The sequence below is a fragment of the Hoplias malabaricus genome, chromosome 3 (assembly GCF_029633855.1).
Source record: "Hoplias malabaricus isolate fHopMal1 chromosome 3, fHopMal1.hap1, whole genome shotgun sequence".
Lineage (NCBI taxonomy): Eukaryota > Metazoa > Chordata > Actinopteri > Characiformes > Erythrinidae > Hoplias > Hoplias malabaricus.
This window is the reverse complement of record NC_089802.1, coordinates 6,514,299-6,533,861: the sequence shown is the minus strand read 5'-3', so window position 1 is coordinate 6,533,861 and position 19,563 is coordinate 6,514,299. Positions and strand designations below refer to the sequence as shown.

General features: G+C 38.1%; 1 protein-coding gene across 1 annotated transcript in view; it reads left to right on the top strand.

The window, feature by feature from the left end:
- The window catches only part of LOC136690914 (Fc receptor-like protein 5), a 30,616-nt gene extending 11,756 nt beyond the window's left edge, over window positions 1–18,860 (top strand). Inside the window, exons 11-18 of the mRNA XM_066663002.1 lie at window positions 14,334–14,645; window positions 15,179–15,442; window positions 15,549–15,812; window positions 15,908–16,123; window positions 18,125–18,202; window positions 18,279–18,350; window positions 18,580–18,666; window positions 18,799–18,860. Of these exons, the coding sequence (XP_066519099.1) occupies window positions 14,334–14,645; window positions 15,179–15,442; window positions 15,549–15,812; window positions 15,908–16,123; window positions 18,125–18,202; window positions 18,279–18,350; window positions 18,580–18,666; window positions 18,799–18,860 (1,355 nt within the window). The remainder of the gene's footprint in view (window positions 1–14,333; window positions 14,646–15,178; window positions 15,443–15,548; window positions 15,813–15,907; window positions 16,124–18,124; window positions 18,203–18,278; window positions 18,351–18,579; window positions 18,667–18,798) is intronic.
- Window positions 18,861–19,563: the final 703 nt, after the last annotated feature.

Sequence of the window (19,563 nt, the reverse complement as noted above, 5' to 3'; positions counted from 1 at the left end):
GGAACACAGTGGTTTAATCCCAAATTACTTTATACTTGGAGAGACTTTTCTAAAACCTCGGCTTTCATTGATCTACAACACCATTTTCCTGTGGATGAGAGGCCAAAACACAGACAAGAACCTTTTTTACAAATATCCATATCCATGTGGATGAGGTCTTAAACTCAGTACAGATTCTGCTTACTACATCTGTACATATCCAACATGAGAATTAAAGCAGTGCAAAAGAAATTGTGACCCCAGAAAATTACTTATTGTGTAGTTCCTGCAGAAACTGAGAGTGTTGTAGCTGCTAAAGTAAAATGCCAGTTGTTGCACAGATTTACAAAAACAAAAATTCGATATTCAGACATTTATCATTCACTGTAGGAGCTGAAAATGCTGTTTCAACTGTGATATCACATGTATTTATATTAAACGTGTGTGTGTGTGTGTGTGTGTGAGAGAGAGAGAGAGAGAGAGAGATGTAGCACTTTGTGGCAGTAAAATTTCTAACATTCAGTCATTTTCTATTTTAAAAAATGATTATATTTGAACAGATGCAGTAGGGAAACTACACTGAATCAGTGTGTCACAATCATTTTACGATTAATAAACAACAACCCAAACATAGCTTTGATGAGGTGAAAACACAGCGGAGTCTAATGTCTGACATTTTTGCTGTAGGTGATTCTGCGGTTCGGTCCGATGACGTAACCTACACCAGTGTTGTGACTATTAAAAACAAAGAGTCCAAGGGAAATGGTAAGATCTGCACTTCTGCAAAACACAGCTCCACTGCTGTATTCTTACTAATGATTTATTTTCTCTTCTTTTTTAGACGATGCAGGGGAAAGACTCAATAGTGTGACTTACTCTGAGATTAAAAGCAGCTCCAAGGGCCATGGAAATGGTGAGAATTTGAACTGCAATATTTTTAAAGGCTGCTCCACCAAACAACAGATATGGGTTACTTCAAAAACATGAATGTGACACAGAAAGTGGGTCTTGTTTCTGAAAAATGTAGTTGTGGACTGTAATGTGTGACTGGTTGAGAACTGTATTTTAAGACTGAGTTTATTAAAACGTGATTAAAGAAATATAATATCTTAGAATGATAACAACTTCTGCTCTCTCTCAGATGGAGCTGGACCCAGTGATGGGGTTTATGCAGAAATTGAACTGAGGCCAAAGAAAAATAAAGGAGACGGCTGCCTTACGTTTAAGGGTGAGGTCAAAATAAAATAACTATTTACACCATGATCAGAATTCTACTTCATTACATTTAAAATCATTGTTAATCCCGATTACCTTCTCATTCTTAGTGGAAACTAATTAATTGCCCCTTGTCCTCTGTTAGGGACGTACACTGCCGTCACAGCTCAGTTTCACAGGTGTCACAGGCCAGGGTTTCAATGACACCCAGTGGTGGTGGGGGGGCTTGATTATCTTGTTATAAATTATAAATACCCTACAGCTTTGTCTTATTAAGTACTGTTTTGTGTTGTAATAAAGATTCAGTGCATTTATGGTGGACTAGCTTTTGGCACTTCTATGCCTTGTGTGCTGTTCAGGTTTTTGTTACTGAACCTGATGTTAATCCCCCACACCCCACATTACCATACTATACACCATCACCACTTTATTCTCACAAAAATGAATAACTTCTCTGTAAAACAAAAGCAACAGGAACATTTTTCCACATGGTTTTGCTGACGTTTGCACAGAAGCTCCAGCATAAAGAGAGGAAAGGTCACAATTTAAACCCAAGCTTCTTAAACATGCTCAAATATCCACGTCCTAAAGTGATTTTCTCTTCTAGGTCAGTGAAGAAACCTGTTGGTGTGATATTGAAAAGAAATATTTATCAAAACTAAGGTTTAAAGTGTGCAGACAGAAGAGGATCTGACCTTATTTAGACTCAAAAGAACACCCAGGAATACAATATTCATTAACAATAGTTCTGTCGGTTTTGTTTGTTGATGAAGTGAATTTAATAACTGAATTATATTTATATGTCATTTGATAAACTTGAAATAAGTAAATGGTGTAATTCATGAATTTAAATACTAACAATTATTTGTGTGTGTGTGTTTTGAAATTGTGAGGTGGTGAAATATTTAAATTATAAAATTCAGATCTAAACTTCCACAGAGTGATCGTACAGTGTTTAAATGAACAGATCTGACTGTTACTGCCTTCTGTCCAGTTCATCTGCACAACCTCTCTGCTTAATTTTACCTTTACTCCAAAACAAGTAAACTGTATAGATAATTAAAACCACAGCACCAGAGAGCGAGCGTTTATACAGAGCGTTTTAAACAGAGTGGCTGGACCTCCATTACGTACAGGACTGGTTTCTCACTCAGATGTTTATACAGGAATGAGTAAATATAAAAGGTTGGTTCCCAATGATTCCCTGTTCCTTTAACCAATGTATATAATCCAGGTTAATAAAATATAAAGGTGCTTACATTTAGTAACATTACAAAATCACCATTAAAATATTCCTGTCGTCATTTTTCCTTTGTAAATGAGTTTTCTGAGTGGCATTTGGGTACAGTGTCTTTTTAAAAAACACGCTGAAGTAAAAAGCCCTCTTTAATTTGCTGTAGTTAAGTAAAAGTTAAAAAACGTCAGGCAGACGAGGACCGTGATCAGGGCAAGTTGTAACGTCCTGTCTGTTTTCCTCACCATGTGCTCATGTAGCACTGGTTCTTGTCTCTGCCCTAGTCCCGCCTTAGCTCCGCCCTCTCGTCAGTGTCTCCTTTGTAGTCCTGCCCTCTCGTTACTGTCCCCAGGTGTTCCTTGTCAGTGGTCTGTCCCTTTGTTTCAGTGTTCCCTTGTCGGTTCTTGTGTGTGTAGACGTGTGTTTCTTTCTCAGCGTCTCCCATGTCTACACCTGTTCTCGGTTGTCTGTCTGTTCGTGTGGTTAGTTTGTGAAACTCTTTGCTCGTGTTTTTGTTTTGTTTTTGGTCCTGTTAAATAAAGGATTCCTTGTGTTTATGTCCACCTCCCTTGTCTGTCCTGCCCAACTGTGACACAAGTCTTTTTTTGTCCGTTTAACAAACTAAAACAATGAAGACTACACTGAACTGAACTGAATTAAATTTCAAGCAACTTGTTTACACTTTAACTGTGACATCTTAACCTCATTAAATGCAAGCACCTTTACAGTTTTTTAACTAGAACTAATATATAACTGATAACAGAACAGCTCTTTTATGTAGAAACACTTAGCTATGAATGATTGACGAAATTGAGTGATGTATTTAATGGAGGTCCACAGCCTCATTAAAATATTGAGGAGACCCCTCACTCCCTGGTGTCCTTGCTTTAAAAATGTGGACCTTTCACCTGTTTTTGTGTAAAGTTAAACAGTGTTCTGTGGATTGGTGTGGGACAGATGACCTGACTTTTAGTTTTGTAAAATATCAGGGGATTTTTTTTTTTTTTTTTTTTTTTTTAATATTTCACCACCACAAGTCACACACAAAAAAGCTCTGTTAAAATTCGCTTTTCTGAATTACACCATTAAATATTTTAAGTTTATGAAATGCCCTACAAATATAGTTTAAAATTAAAAGCTCTTATATTGTTGAGCAGGGAGCTATATATGGAAAGAAGTAATGTGTCTCTCTGTAATGCGTTATATCTATATATATCTATAAAAGCCTGAAAACACAGGAAGTGTGGCCAGAGCAGGGTGTGAAAGAACTAAGGCAGATGTGAAACTGTAGTAATATAAAATGCATTAAAGCGGCATGATGGTAAAAGCATGCTTTAATTCACTCCTCGAAATTTGAATATTCCAGTGGCCCCAGTATGTCCTAGATGTTATTCTTTGGGTTAATGTGGGTCATGACAATTGTTGACCCAAAAATAATGTTGGGACAATGTCTAATACCCAGCATCACTTTGATGTACAGGGTCAGAAGGTGCAGGAAAACACTTTTATTTCAGAAACAAGAGAAAAAATATCAACAATCATTACACATTGAGTTTATATTATAAAGATTGTATGCCACTGTTTTAAACTTTGCCATTTTGTTTTGCTTTTGTGTTTTTTTCTGTATGAATTACATATGTTTTTTAGTCATGGGTTTGATGCTCAGTGAATTTTAGACTATAGTTTTATGCAGAAAGCTTTTTTTTGTCTTAAATCAATGTCTAACTAAAAATATTCATAAAAGAATGGTGGTTCTAATAATACAATGTGTACATGTGCTTTTTAGAGTCTTTTTATTTCTAATAATTATAAAATGTATTAATAGATTTGAAACAAATTCAGAGAATGTTCAGTGTTCAATCATTTATTTAGTACTTTGATATTTTTGTAATAGTCTTATGATTTTCCATAATATTTTACCATCAGAATCAATGATTTACTCAGATATAAGATAAATACACTCAAGTGTGATTGTGTATTTTATTTAGTTTTGGCCAATTTTATAATGTTTAATATCATTGTTTACCACATTTATTTCTAATTATTTATATTTTTAATATGGAATATATTTTTATATTTTTGTAACACCCCCAGTTCATATTATTTCACTGTGAATTAAAGATTAAAATGTATCATTTGAAAAATAAAACTGATGTGTACTGTGGTTTTTCTGAATGACTGGGTCATGGAAAATAACTTGATTCAGTTTTTTATTATTTATATTTGTTATTCAGGTCTGTGTTTGGGGCTTCTTTGATTAGTAAAGGGCAATGTTTTTTTTATAATTATTATAAATATGGGTAGGGTAGGCAAAAGTATAGGATATGAACATATTCTCATGAATAAATCAGCACTTACTACCTGTTCTTATTAATGCTTACTCTATTGCTGATGACACAATTCCATCAAAACCTCTGGAATCCTCTTGTATATAATCAGTGAACAGATCTACTTTAAGGTGCTCCCATTTTGGACACAGCAGTCAGATTTCCACACAGACGGCATAATCATAATGGAAAAACAGGAAAGGAAATGTCTGCTCTGGAGCATTCATGCTTAAGCCTGAGGTCACCAAAGCTCAACTAAAAAGATATGAACCCCCAGTATTGAGCTTTGAAGCAGTGGAACTGCAATCCATGGGGTATCATCCAATACTTTAGAGATAATAGTATTTGTAATCCAGTATTATACCAGCTGTGTCCATTTGATTGCTCAAAATCACCACAGTTCCAATAGAGTACAAACAGATAAATCAGAAAAGAACTGAGCCACTACAGAAGACAGGCTGTAGAACTGTGGGAACTGTGTCACTGGTCACACCTCTGTAAGCATCAGGAGCTTTGTTGTTCACTTCATCAACCAAACCCAAACCAAGAATCTTCTAGGGCTGAGAATAGAGAGGGGTTAGATATGTGTTTGTGGTGTGACTTCTGTTCTAGTGCCACAGACACACAGATATTACCAACGGAAGCGGAACTGAAACCCACTTACCTGGAGGTCAGAAATAAACAAGGTGGGCACAGGTCAGCAATCGTGTAAAGGGTCACAGCCCAATCAAGCTGAAATTCACAATGGAACAGTTGTTAGCTATATTTCATCAACAGAATTAATTGAATTCATTGTATTATAGAGTAGTAACTTATATTTATTATGATTTTATTGCTAGTCTAAAGATGGCCCCCCCTCCAGGGTGTGTTTCTGCCGGGTAAGGTCCGGACCTACCGCAACCTCGAACTGGACAAGTATTTACAGACAATAAATGAATGAATGCTAATTTAAAGAAGAGCTTTAATCCACAGTGGTATAAGGCACTGATTATGAATATAACTGTAACTACTGAAGGGAGACCAGTTTTTATTCCATTAATGCTTCAACCTGAAATTCCATTATCTGTGAATAAACCTGGATGGATGCATATACACACTACACATTCCAGGACTGAGTATTCAGTAAATTATTTCAAAGTAATTCTCAAATAATTGTAAGTAGTTGTGGAACATTTCTACTAGTCTGTTCATGATGAAATTCTCATGCAGTGATAAGGAGAGCTGCTGTTGTCTAGTAAACAACTAAACAAACATAAAACAGATAAATCATATCCAGTTATCAGCTGCACAATTTCCGGTAATATTAATATTAATATCATAACCATCAGCTTTAACTGATCTTTAGTCTCAGAAAGCGACTCAGACAGGATTCTGTAGGATATACTGATAAATGTATTTTCCCTTGATGATGGCAATAAGTGCCAGTTGTATCTATGAGCAGTACTAAAGATACTTAAAGCTCTGATTCACCAGACGGGTCCCACAACAACGTGGGATATATTTAACGTAACTTTGTTTGGAAATACTATTGTTAATGTTGATGAGGCCATCAACTATTGAATTGTTGATGAGGCCATGGCCATGAGAGTTATTACCACAGTTCAAGGTTTTGCAGGGGTCTGATTGTGGTGCTTGACGTTGACAAATTTCCATGACAGTGTCCAATAAGAATCAAAATAAACAAGTATCTGTGAAAAGTGCTGAAATGGTTTAATTTATTTTTTTTTTTTTGGAAAAACAGATAAAACCTTTAAAAAGTTAATAAAAATTAAATTCAGTGATAAAATGATTAGAGCACTAGCTAAAAAGTGCAATTTACAGGAAAGCTACAGGATAAACAGCTAAAATCTTGTCATTTAAATGAGTAGCTAATTTTTAAAGCTACGCTAACATTAAATTGCTAACTAGCTAGCAAAATAAATAATCGCTATAAAGCTAATAATTGGATAATTTCGCTTAATGTTTTTGGGAATTGAAATGCATTGTAACTATCAAATCAATAATCATCATGTTCTTACACAAATAATGAAATATTTAATATGGTCATGTCCTTGTGTTCCTCCCACAGTCCAAAAACACACTGCAGGTGGATTGGCGACTCAAATCATATATCTTAATACAAACATATTATTGCAGTAAGCAAAGTGGGCTCTGAGTAATAATCGGTTTCATAACTGTATCAGGAGTCTAAAAGAAAAGCAGTTCAATACTGAGGTCTCTCTCTCTCTGAGGATAAGAACACAGGAAGTGTTGAGAGTTTAACACACTGCAGTTCTCAGTCTTTACTGGGGCAGAATGGAGCTCAGTCCTCTCTCTGTGATGCTCGGTGAGTAAAACTGTCCTTTAATATCTTCACTAACTTCAGTAGAGTGAGGGCTGCTGAAGGAAGACAATAATAAAGTAACAGCTTTACCTTGAGATCAGAGATTGAAGCGATTTATTTCTAAATCAAAAATTCATGAGCTCTAGCCGTGTAGGTCCTGAATTGTGTCCACACACACACACACACACAAATACACACACAGAGAAATAACTTATGTAATGTGTTTAAAGTCATAATGATTAAAAGTTTTATAATTATATAATGATTTTTTAATTGTTGGACTACACTTACAGTCAGTTGCAAAACATGTTTTTTTTTCTTTCAGTTACTAACAGTTTGTGTGGTTTATTCATTATGCCTTTAATTAAATTCCACAAAAAACTTTACTCCTCATTGCAAAGATCCAGATAAAGTCTAGCACCTGGTCGTATGAGTTTAATATTCGCCTTCAGTCTAAAGCAAAAGTTGGGGTGCCACACTTAATTACTATTTAATGTAGATTAGAGTGAACAAATTCACTTGTACACAGCAAAGATGCTCACAGACTCCAAACAAATGCGGAGTAAATAGTAACATTTAGGTAAAAAAAAAAAAAGCAGCGGGACATGAAGCTTTCCCGAAGGTGAGTAACTGTGCTTGGTCTCTACGTGTTCATCAATGAGAGAATTTTGTATTACATTTTGACTTTATGTATTTTACGTTGGATCTTCTTCTACTAGAGAGGGTTACGATCAGGAATAAATGTTTTAGAGCTGTAACATCCTCATTTACATTATTATGTTTTTGACCCATATACAATACTTTTATTCTGCACTTTAATAACGTGATAATAACAGGACACTCTTTACAATAAAAGAGCTACAAAGTGTTCTTCAACAATAACATAGAAGAACCACTATTGGTTCCCCAATAGACATCTTTTCTAATAAGTTCATGTGAAGTTTCTGTAAATCTTCTTCACACACACACACACACACACCTTTTAAACAAACACGGTTCTTTCATGAACCCAAAGAGGTTCTTCTATGGCATCGCTGAAAAAGAACATTTTGTAGCATGCAGCACTTTTACTGGATGGAAATGATGATTGTTACCTGATCTGATTCTCTAGCTCCAGCTGCACAATCTCTTTCAGATTTCTTCATTCACATTAATGCATCGTATCCTGTGTTCTTCTGTCTGTGCTTTAGTGCTGGTTGGACTCCTCCACTGTGGACAAACTCAAGGTGAATCATGTTCCTCTACTGAATTAATTCAGTATTATTCATGTACACTCAAATGCAGATTCATTTCCTTACCTAAAAACCCCTGTGGCACTCTAATATTTCACTGGAACACCTTTAGTGTTGATCACACTGTGTATTCAACATGGCATAGTATGAACAAAGTCACGCAAAATCTCATTTATTTCTGTCCAAAGTTTCACTTATTTCTGCCGTGTACTGATGGTGGGTTGGATAAACACTCCGTAAAATACTACATCTGACTTTCACTGGGGTTAAGGTCAGGGCTCTGTGGTGGACAGTTTGTGTGTAGCAGTGATTCCTCATGCTCCCTGAACTACGATTCCAAAATCTGAGCACAATAAATCATGGTAATATCATTTTGGGTGGGCTCTGGACCAACCGTGGCCCTGAAGTTGATGGGTGGTTATAGACCATGAATGAATATGCTTGTGGTATCAGGGAAGATACAAGGGCAGTTGTTCTCATTGATTGATTCAGGGCAATACTTTGACTCTTCAAAAACACAGTAGTATTATTCCAAGACTGCCAGATACACCTTTTGACATGGCTGCTTAAGAAAAGAGGAGCTATTCCCTGCATCATGCCCATGACATGAAATGAGTTTTTCTCAATGAATCTTCAGTTAGGAATTTTAATGAGGACACAGAGCTGTAGAAAGTTACAGAGGGAAATACACAGAAACATTAAAGGCATAAACTTCACAGCATAGGCTTTTTGGAAGGTAGAGCTATTTCATACCGTAATGCACTGTCTGCAATGGACATACTCTGGTCTAAAGAAACACACATTGTACATTTTTTATTTATTTGTTTATTTATGTATAGTTTAGGCCGGTACAGTGGAGCAGCAGGTAATGTCTCTGTCACAGTTCCAGGGTCCTGGAGTGTGGTGTGTTCTCCCTGTGTCTGCGTGGGTTTCCTCCAGGAGACTGAGGAATGTGGTGTGTTCTTCCCGTGTCTGCGTCGGTTTCTTCCGGGTGACTGTCTGTGAGGAGTGCGTGTGTTCTCCATGTGTCTGCATGGGTTTCCTTCGGGTGACTGTCTGTAAGGAGTGTGGTGTGTTCTCCCCATGTCCGCTTGGGTTTCCTCTGGGTGACAGTCTGTGAGGAGTGTGGTGTGTTCTCCCTTTATCCGCGTGGGTTTCCTCCAGGTGACTGTCTGTGAGGAGTGTGGTGTGGTCTCCCTGTGTCCACGTGGGTTTCCTCAGAGTGACTGTCTGTGAGGAGTGTGGTGTGTTCTCCCTGTGTCTGTGTGGGTTTCCTCCGGGTGACTGTCTGTGAGGAGTGTGGTGTGTTCTCCCTGTGTCCGCGTGGGTTTCCTCCAGGTAACTGTCTGTGAGGAGTGTGGTGTGGTCTCCCTGTGTCTGTGTGGGTTTCCTCCGGGTGCTCCGGTTTCTCCCACACTCCAAAATACACACATAGGTGGATTGGAGACTCAAAAGTGTCTTTGAGTGTGACTGAATGTGTGAGTGAATGTTGCCATGTGAGGAACTGGTGATTCTGTGTAGGCTCTGGACCCCTCTGCCCTGAACTGGATAAGGGTTACAGACAATGAATGAATGAATGTATAATTTCAAATAATTTAATGCTGTAATTTTTGTACAGGCCACAATCTTACAATATGTTACATTCAGCAGATAAACACTAATTGTGTGTTAAATGTGGAGAAGAGTTTGTTGCAGGGCGCTCATACGTTAACACACAGCTGTGAAGTGTAAAGAGAAAAGCAGCTGTGCTGACTTCTTCATTTTATTTCAACAGAATCACCCACACTGAGAGTGGAGCCTGAGGGCTCAGTCTTTACTGGAGACACAGTGACTCTGAGCTGTGAGACACAGTCGACTGGAGCTGAGATTGTCTGGATGAAAGACTTTCAGTATTTTAGTCCTGATCTGATTCATAAAGATACTCACACCTCCACAGTCAGAGTAACAGTGTCTGATCCAGGAGAAACATGGTTCAGGTGTCTTGGGAAATGGTCACTGAATAGTTCATACAGTGCCTTCATCAAGATTACAGTGAGAGGTACGTAATGTTTCCTGTTTTAATTATTTATTAATAATGTGAGTTATTAACTATAAGAAGAGTGATGCACATCAATGAATACCCGGTGTCTGGTGTTAAACTCTCCAGTGCAGGTGTTTATACCTTTAAGGGAACACAGTCAATACAGAGAACATACACACACCACAGTCACACTGTTACTCTGACAGTATCAGGAGACTGTGGGCTCTTTATCACATTATTTTAATCATTAACAATTAAACATGTCCAGGTGCATTTTTAGAGAATGTGTATAAGCCACAAACAATTATATAAAATCTTCCTGCAGAGAGACAGAAGCCTACAGTGAAAGTGCAGCCATCAGGTGAGCTTTTTTCGCTTCTCACATTATTTCACTTTATTTTAATCACAAACAGATAGAAATAGAGCACTTTTAGGTGAGCATATGTCACAACAAGGTTTAACATCTTCCTGCAGAGAGACAGAAGCCTACAGTGAAAGTGCAGCCAGCGGAGAGTGTGTTCATAGGAGAGAGGGTAACTCTGACGTGTGAAACAGGAGGTGGATACGACTGGAATTATGAGTGGTATAAAAACACACAGTCTCTCAGGGGTTCTGTAAGGAAGGATTATATAATCTCTAATGTTGCTCAGTCTGACGCAGGTGTTTATACCTGTAAAGGAACACAGTCATCAGGCCGAATACACACACACACCAGTGACGGTGTTACTCTGACTGTATCAGGTGAGTGTGGGGTCTCTCTCACATTATTTCTATAATTAACATTTAATCATTTGCAGGAGCCATTTCAGAGTGTTTGTATCTTCCTGCAGAGAGACAGAAGCCTACAGTGAAAGTGCAGCCAGCGGAGAGTGTGTTCATTGGAGAGAGGGTCACTCTGACGTGTGAAACAGGAGGTGGAGGTTATTGGAATTATGAGTGGTATAAAAACACACAGTCTCTCAGGGGTTCTGTAAGGAAGGATTATATAATCTCTAATGTTGCTCAGTCTGACGCAGGTGTTTATACCTGTAAAGGAACACAGTCATCAGGCCGAATACACACACACACCAGTGACGGTGTTACTCTGACTGTATCAGGTGAGTGTGGGGTCTCTCTCACATTATTTCTATAATTAACATTTAATCATTTGCAGGAGCCATTTCAGAGTGTTTGTATCTTCCTGCAGAGAGACAGAAGCCTACAGTGAAAGTGCAGCCAGCGGAGAGTGTGTTCATTGGAGAGAGGGTCACTCTGACGTGTGAAACAGGAGGTGGAGATTATTGGAATTATGAGTGGTATAAAAACACACAGTCTCTCAGGGGTTCTGTAAGGAAGGATTATATAATCTCTAATGTTGGTCAGTCTGACGCAGGTGTTTATACCTGTAAAGGAACACAGTCATCAGGCCGAATATACACACACACCAGTGACGCTGTTACTCTGACTGTATCAGGTGAGTGTGGGGTCTCTCTTATATTATGCGTACCAAGGAAAGTTCAAATTTGAGTGGTGTTTTATAATTAAATCTATTGTAGTTCTTTATGAAAACTTTAAATAGTGTTAATCTAAGTGTATAGTTTTGTTGGCTCTTTAAAATATTTTCTTCTTGGGTTTGCAGTTTGTCTTATTTTTAATCTGCTTAAATTTCTCCTGAAAAACCACTAACTTGCACTTGATGACCATTTTTCTGTTTGACAATTTAAAAATAATAAAATATAAAGTACTAAAAAGGCATTGAACAAAAAAAACAAATTCTTTACTTTGTTCTTCATCAACAGATAAGCCTCATCCTACACTCACTTCAAGCCTTAAAGTAGCCGCACTGACAGGAAACACAGTGACTCTGTACTGTAGTCTGGGTCCGTCTGCTGGATGGACGTTCTACTGGTCCAAACACACACAGAACCCTGAGAACAACAGCAGCACCTACAACTACACCATCAGGTCAGTTAGGCTCTCTGATGGAGGTCGGTACTGGTGCAGAGCTGGCAGAGGAGACCCAGTCTACTACACACACTACAGTGATGCACTCTGGGTAAACGTCACAGGTGAGTGAGACTTTCACTAAGGGAGAAGAAAGAATTCTATTAGGACACATTAAATCATGGGTATAAGTTTGCTTTAAAAAGTGAGAGAATGAACATCAGGGGTTACATTCAAATCCACTGCTCTTCAAGATCCTGAGCAGGAACCCTAAATTTCAGTGCAGCCCATGGGACCCTGGCTCTGGCTGCAGACAGCAAGTAGAAGAGAAAGTGCCACTGATGCAGTGTCCAATGAGCCCCAGAGTGAGCTCTGCACTCTCAACTGGGACTAACTCGGCTCTCCAATAGTGAGCTGCTGCTGGAACTAACCATACTCTTCTCTGCTTCTTGCTCCTGTCTGCAGCCAAAACCATGTTCCAATAGTCAGTGTTGAGCCCCAGTGTATTTCCCTCCTCCAGGCGGGTTTGTCCTCCACAACTTTCCCATCAGGGACTTATTCATTTTGCTAGTACGGACCACACCCGTAAAGGTTGAAATGGAGGAGTTCAGGGCAGCTTTGGAATGTGTATGAAGACAAACCGTGTGGACACAAGAAAAAGGGTGTAGAAGGGATGCAGGTGGGAGCAAGTTTAGCCGACACGGAAATGATGTGAGTTCACAGGGCTGTGTGGAGGAGTATGTGTGTAGCCCTACTCTCAAAAATGAGGTAATTACATAACTAATATAACAATGATTAATTCTTAAAATTATCTTCTATTTACCTTGTATTATCAATTATTTTATCTGTAATTAAACTGGTAATATTGCAGGATATTTTACTTTAACACAGTTAAAACAGTATTAAACATCACATTAGCATTCATGTTATACAGAAGAGTTTATTTCTCTTTTATTGGAGGCTGAGAAAATAACATTTACACCATCATAATCATAATTTTAGGGTTTCAGGGTGATTCAGTTCATTATTCTAGCCTAATTTTAATAAAATGACCTATTACCAATATAATATATCATATATCAATATATAATTCATGAATAATGAGTTGGAATATGCTTACAATTCAAATAATTGCTCCCTCTCACATGCGCCTTACTAATTTTATACACTTCATATTACATATAACTCACCGACTGTATCACTTTTATCTTTGTTGTGCTCTCGGGTGTTGACCAGAGGAGGATGGGTTCCCCCATATGAGTCTTGGTTCCTACCAAGATTTCTTTCTGGTGCGCTGGGGGAGCTTTTCCTTGCCCCTGGCTTGCTGATAGGACGTTTGGGTTAAATCTCTGTAAAGCTGCTTTTTGATGACTTCTGTTGTGAAAAACGCTATATAAAGACAATTTAACATCATTTCTTTATACAACATGATAAACTATTAATATTATTAATTAATCCATGAATTAAACTTAATAAACGAAACACATTAAACACGGTAACATATTATCTCGGTATCCTGCAGACACCTCCGCCATTAACTCGACTCTGCCGAAACACTGGATAATCTAAAATGGCGGCGATGACACGTTCACACAAATTAAACATTAACAGTATTAAATTCGATTAACTAATATTCACATATCGAAGTAAATGCTAATATAATAAACAATTTCTACAATTACCTTTTCAAATATATTTAAACACTATTTTACTGTTTTTATATCTAAATAGGGATATGAACCTCACAGTAAACACAAGCGCTTTTTCCCAAAGATTGCTTTACGAAGAACAAAGCCCGCGGTCGCCCCCTACTGCCCGTGTCGAATATAGCCGAGCAATAAAAGACAACTGAAATAAAAGTTTTCTAGATGCCAATGAACTGTTTTAGATACTCTGTATGTATGTAAAAGTTTCTATATATGATTTTTAAAAAGCAGACAGTGTATTATGTGCCAATTTTATGTTAAAATTTTAACACACAGTTTATGTTCACTGAACAAAATTTAGTACTTAAGAAGAGGATAAGGAAAGTTTTTTGATGATGCTGTGAAGCTGATAATTTCTGAACATATATGAGCAGTACGGGCTGTATTATTGGCAATAATAATAATGTGTATATTTTCAGATAATCCTAAAGCCATATTGTCCATAAAGCCTGATACACATGTGTTTAAAGGAGAGACGGTCACACTGAGATGTGACATACGGGCAGTAGGAGACACTGAGTGGACTTACAGCTGGTTTAAAGATGATGGATTGTATCTGAGCAGTGAAACACAGGAGAACACCATCCACTCTGTTACAGAGTCTAACAGCAGTAAATACACCTGCAGAGGAGAAATGGAGAATCAGAACTCAGAGATCAGTGATGCTGTTACTCTCACTGTATCAGGTGAGTGTGTCATTTATTTTATTGTTAATTCTACTGCATGTAATAATCTGCTCTCTCTGTATGACCGTGTTTGTGTGTGTTATATCCTCCATGTTGTCTCTGTCAGGTGTAGTCCACGCAGTGTTGAGTGTGTCTCCACAGAGCTGGTTGACTGAAGGAGACTCAGTGACTCTAAGCTGTGAGGTTCCAGGCTCCACTGCAGACTGGACATTCAGCTGGTACAGAGCTGTTCCCCACAGACAAGGTTTAACCCCAGTAACAGATGCTCATGGTACCGTCATGTATTATGTGGAGCTCCTGTCAGACAGCAGAAGAGCTGGAGGTTCCTACACTCTCAGTCCTGCTGCTCTAAATCACACAGGAGTTTATTTGTGTGGAGCAGAGAGAGGAGAACCGGTCTATCACACACAGCACAGCAGACCACACCTGCTATGGATCACTGGTGAGGAACTGGAGAACTGTGTTATGTGTTTGTTTAGCCTTATGTTACTATTTATCAACATGTTATATGTGTATCTTCTGTGTATTTTCAGGTAAATCTCCTCCAGTGTCTCTGATCATCAGTCCCAGCAGGACTCAACACTTCAGCGCTGACTCTCTCTCACTGAGCTGTGAGGGACAGAGAGACTCTACTGGATGGAGAGTGGAGAGATACACACGCGGTGAGGTGTCGGATTGTTCAACAGACACAGGATTTACCTGCAACATCAGCTCCCTCTCCACATCGTACACTGGAGTGTACTGGTGTCAGTCTGAATCTGGAGAGGGACGTGATCCTGTGAATGTCACAGTGTACAGTGAGTCTCCATTACTCTCCTCAACAATATATCTGTATATATTTATTTTATGTTTAATATTTTGTGGTTAACAGTTTAAAAACACTTTTTCACTGTTATCCTACAGATGGTGATGTGATTCTGGAGAGTCCTGTGCACCCTGTGACTGAGGGAGATCCTCTGACTCTCCGCTGTTTATTTCGCTCCACAAAGTCCTCACATCTTCCAGTTGATTTCTATAAAAACGGATCACTCCTCCAGAACCAGACGACAGGAGAGATGACCATCCATAAAGTCTCCAGGTCAGATGAAGGTCTCTACCACTGTAAACACCCAGAGAAAGGAGAGTCTCCACAGAGCTGGATCTCAGTCAGAAAACAGACAGAAGAAGGTGAGAAATGGCTTCATATTTTTTATATCTCACAGTAAACATTTCTACAGTAAACACATGTATTTCAATATAAATCCATGCATCTTTTTCTCCAGCCTCTGGTTCTGGATCTACTGTTGTTACAGTGGCAGTGGGACTGAGTGTATTCTTGCTCCTCATTATCATACTGGGCATATTCTGCTGTTACAAGAAAAAGAAAGGTTTGAAAACAAAACATTTGCCTGTAAAACATAAGCATACTTTTGCTGTATCTGTAAACCAAAAATATCTGTCTAAAGTCCTGAGGGGAATAATGTTTTTTTTAATTCATGGTTCTGACTGGATCAGATTTTATATTAAGAACTGATTAAAAAATTTACATTTGTTTTATAAAATATCCCCATCCAGATGAATATGAAAATGGCTGCATTATCGTTCCAGTCCAGTAGGGGGCCATAGTACCTTTTTCAGAGAGATATCTAAACACAACGAAGACTGCGACTGAACACAGAGCTTTAATCCCAAATAACCGTATACTTGGAGAGCCTTTTCGAAAACCTCGGTTTTTATTCATCTACAACACCATATCCATGTGGACGAGAGGCTAAAACATGGGAATTTATTTTTTAATTCATCCGAGAACTTACATTTACGTTTCGGCATAGCTGCTCGAGATGAGGGTAGGTACATTAGTTTTGCCTGACGTAAACAAGGACTACTGACGTGCAGACTGACCAATTAAATGTTTACAGAGAAGGTTATCGACCAATAACGGTAGCGCTACAGTCAGACCGTCCAATCAGAAGATTTTACGATACTTCACCACGCCCCCTTCTCACTCAAGCGAACCAAACGGAGGAGGGGAGGGCGGGACTAGTTTGTGAACGAAACGCTTCTCGAAATTCTATGTAAACTCTAGAAAAACAAAACCCCGGACGTTAGTGTAATTCCGCCCGGACATTTTTTAAAGTCTAAAAAGAGGACATGTCCGGGTAAAAGAGGACGTCTGGTCACACTATTGTGGATGAGGTCTTAAACTCAGTACAGATTCTGCTTACTATATCTGCACATATCCAACTTGAGAATTAAAGCAGTGCAAAAGAAATTGTGACCCCCGAAAATTCCTTATTGTGGTGTAGTTCCTGCAGAAACTACGACGGAGTTTTAGGGCCACAGCGTTAAAAAAAAAAAAAAAACAAGGTTCCGAGATTAAAGTCAGAATTACGAGAAAAAAAAATATTTTCTGAGAAAATATCTCGGAATAATTCTAAGAAAAAAAAGTCGGAATAATTCTGAGAAAAAATCTCGGAATAATTCTAAGAAAAAAAAGTCGGAATAATTCTGAGAAAAAAAACTCGGAATAATTATGAGAAAAACACACACAGTATAACAGAGTAGAACTCCGGCGCCCACGAGACTCCATCGTGTTACGGCTCGGACAAAAAACTAAAGCCTTAATGCATCTCAGTCAGGGGCTGCGTTATGTCGGTGTGAATGCGTTTAATAAATAATTCATGCATAAGGCTTTAGTTTTTTGTACGAGTCCGAGCCGTAACGTGATTGAGGCTCGTTGGCGCCGGAGTTCTGTTCGCTTTGGATCCATCATTTTCGTGATCATTAATTGTATCGTGATACTACATGCCATGGGTTCGTGCACTGATTCAGGGTTTAAACACTAATCACACCGTGGCCCTGATGTGGAAGAGAAGAGTGTTTATTTCTGAAATCTATACCATAGCATAACTTAAGCAACACACTGCATTCCAGTTACACTGTGTCTGCTCCATTATACGCAGCGAATTATTCAGAGATTTTTTCTCAGAATTATTCAGAGTTTTTCTCAGAATTATTCCAACTTTTTTTCTCAGAATTCTGACTTTAATCTCGGAATCTTGTTTTTTTTTCAACGCTGTGGCCCTAGAACTCCGTCGTAAGAAAATGAGAGTGTTGCAGCTGCTAAAGTAAAATGCCAGCTGTTGCACAGATTTACAAAAACAAAAATTCGATATTCAGACATTTATCATTCACTGTAGGAGCTGAAAATGCTGTTTCAACTGTGACATCACATGTATCTATATTATACATGTGAGTGTAATTTGTGTGTGTGTGAGAGAGAGAGAGAGTGACAGAGATGTAGCACTTTGTGGCAGTAAAATTTCAAATATTCAGTTATTTTCTATAAAAAAAAAAAGATTATATTTGAACAGATGCAGTAGGGAAACTACACTGAATCAGTGTGTCACTATCATTTTACGAGTAATAAACAACAACCCAAACAGTTTTCGTGAGGTGAAAACACAGTGGGTCTCTAATGTCTGACATTTTTGCTGTAGGTGATTCTGTGGTTCGGTCCGATGACGTAACCTACACCAGTGTTGTGACTATTAAAAACAAAGAGTCCAAGAGAAATGGTAAGAACTGCACTTCTGCAAAACACAGCTCCACTGCTGTATTCTTACTAATGATTTATTTTCTCTTCTTTTTTAGACGATGCAGGGGAAATACTCAATAGTGTGACTTACTCTGAGATTAAAAGCAGCTCCAAAGGCCATGGAAATGGTGAGAATTTGAACTGCAATATTTTTAAAGGCTGCTCCACCAAACAACAGATATGGGTTACTTCAAAAACATGAATGTGACACTGGAAAGTGGGTCTTGTTTCTGAAAAATGTAGTTGTGGACTGTAATGTGTGACTGGTTGAGAACTGTGTTTTAAGACTGAGTTTATTAAAACATGATTAAAGAAATATAATATCTTAGAATGATAACAACTTCTGCTCTCTCTCAGATGGAGCTGGACCCAGTGATGGGGTTTATGCAGAAATTGAACTGAGGCCAAAGAAAAATAAAGGAGACAGCTGCCTTACGTTTAAGGGTGAGGTCAAAATAAAATAACTATTTACACCATGATCCGAATTCTACTTCATTACATTTAAAATCATTGTTAATCCAGATTACCTTCTCATTCTTAGTGGAAACTAATTAAGTGCCCCTTGTCCTCTGTTAGGGACGTACACTGCCGTCACAGCTCAGTTTCACGGGTGTCATTATGAATACCCTACAGCTTAGTGTTATTAAGTACTGTTTTGTGTTGTTATAAAAATTCAGTTCATTTATGGTGGACTACCTTTTGGCACTACTCTAATGCATTGTGTGCTTTTCAGGTTTTTGTTACTGAACCCGATGTTAATGGACATGGAGACTGACTTTTAGTTTTGTAAAATATCAGGGGGTCAGACAGCTCTGTGAGAACAGGGCGCTGTGAATGGTTAATGTGTCTCTGAATTTATGAAATCTTTGTTTTCAGGATCTGTTTTTTTTTTTTTAATATTTCACCACCACAAATCACACACAAAAAAGCTCTGTTAAAATTCACTTTTCTGAATTACACCATTAAATATTTTAAGTTTATGAAATGCCCTACAAATATAGTTTAAAATGAAAAGCTCTTATGTTGTTGAGCAGGGAGCTATATATGGAAAGAAAAAAGAAAAAAAAAGTATCTGTGTCTCTCTGTAATGTCTATGTAATGCATTATATCTAAAAAAAAAAAAAGCCTGAAAACACAGGAAGTGTGGCCAGAGCAGGGTGTGAAAGAACTAAGGCAGATGTGAAACTGTAGTAATGTAAAATGCATTAAAGCGGCATGATGGCAAAAGCATGCTTTAATTCACTCCTCGAAATTTGAATATTCCAGTGGCCCCAGTATGTCCTAGATGTTATTCTTTGGTTTAATGTGGGTCATGACAATTGATGACCTAAAAATAATGTT